The 7,480-nt window shown below is 43.1% G+C and overlaps 1 protein-coding gene across 1 annotated transcript in view; it reads left to right on the forward strand.

Moving 5' to 3' along the window:
• The first annotated feature begins 6,654 nt into the window (after positions 1 to 6,654).
• LOC117959768 (tripartite motif-containing protein 16-like) overlaps positions 6,655 to 7,480 on the forward strand; it is a 2,131-nt gene continuing 1,305 nt past the window's right edge. The window contains exons 1-3 of the mRNA XM_034897046.1: positions 6,655 to 6,830; positions 6,928 to 7,015; positions 7,181 to 7,266. Coding sequence (XP_034752937.1) covers positions 6,655 to 6,830; positions 6,928 to 7,015; positions 7,181 to 7,266 — 350 coding nt within the window. The remainder of the gene's footprint in view (positions 6,831 to 6,927; positions 7,016 to 7,180; positions 7,267 to 7,480) is intronic.

Genomic DNA, 7,480 nt, shown 5'->3' on the forward strand with positions numbered 1-7,480 from the left:
TTTCTTACACTGTTGTCTTCTATCTCTCGTAACTCTCAATGGTTTCTCTAAGCTGGCTGGCCTATCGTCTCCCTTCCGCGACGTCATGCAATGCATTGTGGGAGAAAAGCAAACAACTGTAAAATATGACCTACTTTTTCGTGTTTTTTATGTTTTGTGATACTTTTTAATATAATATACAGTGGATAACAGTTTAAATGTTTATTACCAACAATCAATAAGTGCAAATTCGTTGGAAAATTAAACTTGCAAGATGGGCTTTAAATTAAACTCTTTGACTTATTGAGTCTCCATGGTTACTGCTGAGAGCTGATTGTTGAGGCCTTTCTTCACTGCTCAGAGATCAGCTGTCAATCAAACATTATGGGATGTCCTTTGACATCTTTTAGTTGTGTTTAAAGATTATTTGTGTTGTTTATATGACGTAGAAAAGGAGTTCCATTAGTTTCTTTACTGTTTTAACCTTAAAGTGTCTAAATGAACATGAACATGCCGGGGAGCATTTTAATGGCTTTGTGGATGTATTTTTCGACATATTGATGATGTAAATATGGACGATGCTCAAAGACGGAGACGGCTGTTCACATGATCATGTGATGATGTTCACATGATTTGATGTTGTCCCATATTGATCATGTGATGGCATCAAAAGAGAAATGTGAACATTGTAAAGGTTCCCCATTCTTCTTTTATGTTGTTGACGTATTAGAGTCCAAGGTTTTTCCAGACAGGATGTTGGAGATCTCCTTTTATCACTACATCAATCACAATATGGTTTTTAGATATGAAATGTTCCATAAATCAGTTTGTTAATGATATGTGAACACCCCCCTCTGTAAAAACCTTCTGAATATACACTCAACTATACGATTATTAGGACCACCATAATAAGACTGTGTTTGACCCTCTTTCTCCTTCAGAACTGCCTTAATTCTTCATGGCATTGATTCAACAAGGAGCTGAAAGCATTCTTTAGACATGTTGGTCCATATTGAGGGGACAGCATCTTGCAGTTGATGGAGGTTTGTGGGATCACATCCAGGGCACGAAGCTCCCGTTCCACCACATCCCAAAGATGCTCTATTGGGTTGAGATCTGGTGCCTAGGGGGGCCATGTTAGTCCAGGTTGAGATCTGGTGACTGGGGGGGCCATTTTAGTCCAATGAACTCATCGTCATGTTGAAGAAACCGGTTGTAAATGATGTGAGCATTGTGCCATGGTGCAGTATCCTGCTGAAAAGTAGCCATCAGAGAACTGTACATGGGGGCCATAAACGGACGGACATGGTCAGAAACCAGGCACAAGTAGGCCGGGGGATTTAAACCATGCCCAATGGCACTAAGGGGCCTAAAGTGTGCCAAGAAAACATCCCCCACACCATTACACCACCAGCAGCAGCCTGCACAGTGGTAACAAGGCATGATGGATCCAGGTTCTCATTCTGACTCCATCATCTGAAGGTCTCAACAGAAACCAGACTCATCAGACCAGGAAACCTTTTTCCAGTCTTCAACTATCCAATTTTTTGTAGCCTTTTTTCCCATTAGTAGTGAAGATGAGTGGTACCCGGGGGGGGGGGGGGGTTCTGCTGTTGTACCGCGTCCGCCTCAAGGTTGTGAGTGTTGTGGTTTTGCTGCACCTCGGTTGTAAAGAGTGGTTATTTCAGTCAAAGTTGCTCTTCTATCAGCTTGAATCAGTCGGCCCATTCTCCTCTGACCTCTAGCATCAACAAGGCATTCCCCCCCTCCCCCAGGACTGCTGCATGCTGCGTTTTTTTCCCTTTTCCATTCTTTGTAAACCCTAGAAATGGTTGTGGGTGTAAATCCCAGTAACTGAGCAGACCGGCCCGTCTGGCACCAACAACCACGCCACGCTCCAAATGTCTTAAATCCCCTTTCTTTTCCATTCTGACATTCAGTTTGGAGTCCAGGAGATGGTCTGGACCAGGAAATGCATTGAAGCAACTGTCTTTGGATTGGTTGATTAGATAATTGCATTAATGAGAAATTGAACAGGTGTTCTTAATAATCCTTTAGGTCAGGGGTCTTCAACGTTTTCCAGGCCAAGGACCCCCAAACTGATGGCGAGATGGAGCGGGGACCCCCTAATTATATATATTGTATAAAATTGTGTTTATCAAACTGGTCCTATAATGCCATGTGTAAATGTACCTTGTTATTGTGCATTCAATACACAGGTTCGTATATTCGTGTTTTTATTTTAAACATGTGCGAGGCACAGTGAGGAGAAAAACTTTCGCGACCCCCATGCAGTACCTCCGGGGACCCCCTAGGGGTCGCGGACCCCCTGTTGAAGACCCCTGCTTTAGGTGAGTGTAGGTGCTCATTAGTGACGTGTCTAGATTGTTCTTTTGTAAGAGTGGCTTGATTACTGCAGTTTTCAGGCCCTGTTGAAAGATTCCTGAAAGAAGAGATGTGTTAACAATCTGCAGAAGATCAGAAGCCAAACACCCGTTGGTAGAATATCAAGGCAACAGGAGGAGGTTTTCAGATGTTGCATAATGTCCTCCAGGTTTTTATGGTTGATCGTATGAAATTCTGTCATATTGGAACTAGTTTTGCTTTAACACTGTGACAACACATATCCTGAACTTGATATGGAGGCACTGACTGTTTGTCTAATCTTCTGAATGTTGTCTTTAAAGAAGGAGGCAAAGGTATTGCAGGCCTTGGTGTATAAAAGTCCAAATGCTACTGGTCCTGGAGGGTTTGTTAACCTAAGTCCAGATGCTACTAGTCCTGGAGGGTTTGTTAAGCTTAGTCCAGATGCTACTGGTCCTGGAGGGTTTGTTAAAACTAAGTCCAGATACTACTGGTACTGGAGGGTTTGTTAACCTAAGTCCAGATGCTACTGGTCCTGGAGGGTTTGTTAACCTAAGTCCAGATGCTACTGGTCCTGGAGTGTTTGTTAACCTAAGTCCAGATGCTACTGGTCCTGGAGTGTTTGTTAACCTAAATCCAGATGTTACTGGTCCTGGAGGGTTTGTTAAAACTAAGTCCAGATACTACTGGTACTGGAGGGTTTGTTAACCTAAGTCCAGATGCTACTGGTCCTGGAGGGTTTGTTAACCTAAGCCCAGATGCTACTGGTACTGGAGGGTTTGTTAACCTAAGTCCAGATGCTACTAGTCCTGGAGGGTTTGTTAAGCTTAGTCCAGATGCTACTGGTCCTGGAGGGTTTGTTAACCTAAGTCCAGATGCTACTAGTCCTGGAGGGTTTGTTAAGCTTAGTCCAGATGCTACTAGTCCTGGAGGGTTTGTTAACCTAAATCCAGATGCTGCTGGTCCTGGAGGGGTTGTTAATCTCCCGACAGTAGCTTACAAAGCACGTGAATTATTATTGTTTCTAGAGATAATATCAGAGAAGAAGGACTGCCTTGCATTCCTCAGTTCCAAATTATAAATGCGAAGTCTCTCTTTATAGGTAATCATGTGATGTTGTCCCATATTGATTATGTGATGTTGTCCAATAGTGATCATGTGATGGAAGAGACAGAGACACACAGAGACACAGAGACATTTCCAGAAGAGAAATGTGAACATAGTAAAAGGTTCCCCATTCTTCTTTTATGTTGTTGACATATTAGAGTCCAAGGTTTTTCCGGACAGGATGTTGGAGATCTCCTTTATCACTGCTTCAATCACAATATGGTGGCAACAGCCATAAAAACACCCTTTGACAGGTTTTTAGATATGAAATGTTCCATAAATCAGTTTCCGAATGATCTGTAAAAACCTTCAGAATATAAATTGGAGTAAAACTGGGAAGTTGGTGCAGGAAGTGCTGCTGAAGTGGAGATTTTTGGCTCAGTCTGAGAAAAACCCATTTAGAGAAAACATCTGGATTATACATAACATAACATTAACATCTGGTCATTATGGGAGAAAAGGGTCCAACTAATGAACTAACACATATCAACAGTTAATTACTTACATTAACACAAAGAAACATTACATAGCTTTGTATTACTACTTTTCTGAAATGTCATGTTAAATATGCAAATGATAACTTTTGGTAATTTTAGGAGAAACTTGAACGTTCAAATAGACAAAGTTTAGTAAAATAATCACCTAAATATGCATTTTGGAATGATGGATTTTAATAAATGGATTTGAATGAATCTCATTTTTTTTGAATCTGTTATGTTTTTCTCATTTTCTCAGCTCGACATTTTTAGTTTGGAATCCAAATAAAATGCTTCTAATGATGAATTATTCCAGCTTGATGTCCAATAGAGTGGAGATCATAACCTGTAGTATATGAATGTGTTGAGGTGTGTGACACCTGTTCTTCCTGTGTCCAGGTAAGTCTCCTGAATGGGACATGTCCTAACCCTCGTGGTGTCGTCCCCCCCCCCCCACTGGGCAACTATTAGTTTTTCTCCGTCCAAATTAAAAACTATTTTTTGCTCTTTTCCCGATGTTTTTGTCACTTTTGTTCTGCTTTTTTAACGTTTTTCTTGCAGCACTTTTTAACATTTTTGTTGTTTTTTTCCATCATTTTTGTCACTTTTTTCAAGGTTCTTTTATTATTTTTGTTTAATTCTATGAAATTGAATAAAACCCCTAAAATTAAAAGAAATTAGTAAATGGATCATTTATTTTACTTGTAAAGAGCGTCGTAGGGAAACATCTACGGTATCTTTTTGGACAATTTGGTTGATAGAAACACGAATTTCTGATATAGAAACTTTTAGAAAATGGGTCGTTAAAGCCCCCCCCCCCCCCCAGTAATGGGATAAGTCAAATAATGAAGGACACGTATGTTTCATTTAGTTGTTATATATGAAACGCTAATGGCTGTTGTTTAGATAAAGATATGAAAGTAGAGGAAAGATGTCAGATTTCATACATCTAGCCATAAACAACTAGTTTTTATTGAGATATAGATCTTTATCAGACTGTACGCCAGACAGCTGGGACGTCTAAAATTAGACCAAACCAGCATTTCTTGTAGTTGGTAGATAAAAAAGATAAACTGTTATTAGGTTTTATTGTTGCATGTACTTATACAACTTACTTTATTTTACACTTTACTTTTGTGAAGCACATTGTGATCTTCATCAGAGAAAAGTGCTATACAAATAAATTTTACTTACTTACCTACTTACTTACAAACTATTAATCCTTTTTGTCAAGACATTTCCAGAGTTGTCAACTTTTGTGGTAGACTACTCTTTGGTACCTAGTAGTAGTATTACAATAATTAATATATTAATATATATATTATATATAATAATTAATTAATTGGTACACCATTCCACTATAAAGAGATACTTGTACAAACATGGTCTTCAGGGAAGAGTCATCAGAAGAAAACCTCTTCTACATCCTCACCACAAATTCAGCGTTTGAAGTTTGCAAATGAACATACAGACAAGCCTGATGCATTGTGGGAACACGTTCTGTGGACCCATGAGGTTAAAATAGAACCTTTTGGCCAGAATGATCAAAGGTACGTTGGAGAAGAAAGGGCACAGAATTTAATGAAAATAACCTCTCTCCAGCTGTTAAGTAAGCATGGGGGGGGGGGTTGTATTGCAGCCAGTGGCACAGGGAACATTTCCCCAGAAGGGAACAATCCCATCCAACTACCGGCCAATAACCTGCCTCTGCACAGCATGGAAGCTCCTGTCAGGCATCATGGCGGCTAAGATGAATAGGCACATGGCTCCATACATGCACAGGGCCCAGAAGGGAATAGGCAGTAACACCAGAGGAGCCAAGCACCAGCTACTGGTGGAGAGAGCAGTCACTCAAGACTGCAAGACCAGGCAGACCAATCTGTGCACCGCCTGGATTGACTACAAGAAAGCCTACGACTCAATGCCACATCCATGGATACTGGAATGCTTGGAGATGTACAAGGTCAACAGGACACTAATAGCCTTCATCAAGAAATCAATGGGGCTGTGGAAAAAAAGTCTGGTAGCCAACTCAAAGCCATCAAGTGCGGCATATACCAAGGCAATGCACTATCCCCGCTGCTGTTCTGCATAGGCCTGAACCCCCTCAGCCAGATCATCACAAAGACTGGCTGCGGATCAGTCACCTCCTCTACATTGATGACATCAAGCTGTACACCAGAAATGAGCGAGACATCGGCTCACTGATCCACACTACCAGGATCTACAGCAATGACATAGGAATGTCGTTTGGACTGGACAAGTGTGGTCGCATGGTATCAAAAAGAGGGAAGATGATCAGAACGGATGGGATTGAACTACCAGAAGGCCACATTGCAGTTGTTCAGCATAGTTACAAATACCTTGGGGTGCCACAGGCTAACAGAAACCACGAGGAGGCAGCAAGGAAGACTGCAACAGCCAAATACCTACAAAGAGTGAGGCAGGTCCTGAAAAGTCAGCTGAACGGGAAAAACAAGATCCGAGACATCAACACATACGCCCTGCCAGTCATCAAATACCCCGCTGGTATAATAAACTGGCCAAAGGAGGAGATAGAGGCTACTGACATCAAGACCACAAAGCTCCTCACAATGCATGGAGGTTTCACCCCAAATCCAGCACCCTGAGACTGTACACCAAGCCTAGCGAGGGGGGCCGAGGGCTAGTGAGTATCAAGACCACGGTCCAGGATGAGACGACGAAGATCCAGGAGTACATCAGGAAGATGGCCCCCAAAGATGAAGGGCTTAGTGAATACCGCAGGCAGCAGAAACCCGAAGGTGAGGACAAGGTAGAGGAAGAACCGTCATGGAGGGACAAGCCGCTGCACGGCAGCAGCTGGAAGTCCCACGGCTTCATCAGGAGGAGCAGTTTCTGCTGCGGCACTGAGGAACGCATAAAGTAAGGAATGTACATGGAGACATGTAGAAGGCTGTGGCATTGGTGTCTAGCACTACATCAAGTGCTCCAGTTCCTGGTAACTCGGAACCTTCCACAGCAACTGGGCCAGACCAGGGCCCGTTACTTCCATCTTTTCAGTCCCAGGAGCCATTGTTCTTGGCCTCAGAGCAGCCCAGTACGAGAGGGTAAGCTATGCGTCGGACTACCCGTCCCACTGCCGGTCATCATTCAAATGTTCCTTGGCTTCCTCAGCCAGCGAGTAGCACGGCTAGAGGTCTGGCTGGGAGACCTCCAGACCCAAAGTCAAACCTTCAAGCTGTCATTTTTCGGCCTTGGTCGTGACCTACAAGGTCTTCTTTATCATCGGGACGACCATGCAAAAAGAGTTGGGTAGATGTGACAGGATGAGGTTTTCACCTCCCTCTCAGCTGTTCACGTGAGTGTGCACCAGCACACCTGGGGCTAGTCCCCTTTGCTTGGGAGCCGGTGGGGGCTCATCCCCTTTGATTGGGAGCCGGTGGGGGCTCATCCCCTTTGATTGGGAGCAGGTGGGGGCTCTATGTATGCCTGTATGTGTAGACTCGTTCTGTTCCTGTCTTCTCCTGTTGGGGGTCGGAGACGTGTCTGGGCTGGCGGGCTGCACGCTGTTG

Source organism: Etheostoma cragini, chromosome 16 (assembly GCF_013103735.1).
Source record: "Etheostoma cragini isolate CJK2018 chromosome 16, CSU_Ecrag_1.0, whole genome shotgun sequence".
In the NCBI taxonomy this organism is placed as follows: domain Eukaryota; kingdom Metazoa; phylum Chordata; class Actinopteri; order Perciformes; family Percidae; genus Etheostoma; species Etheostoma cragini.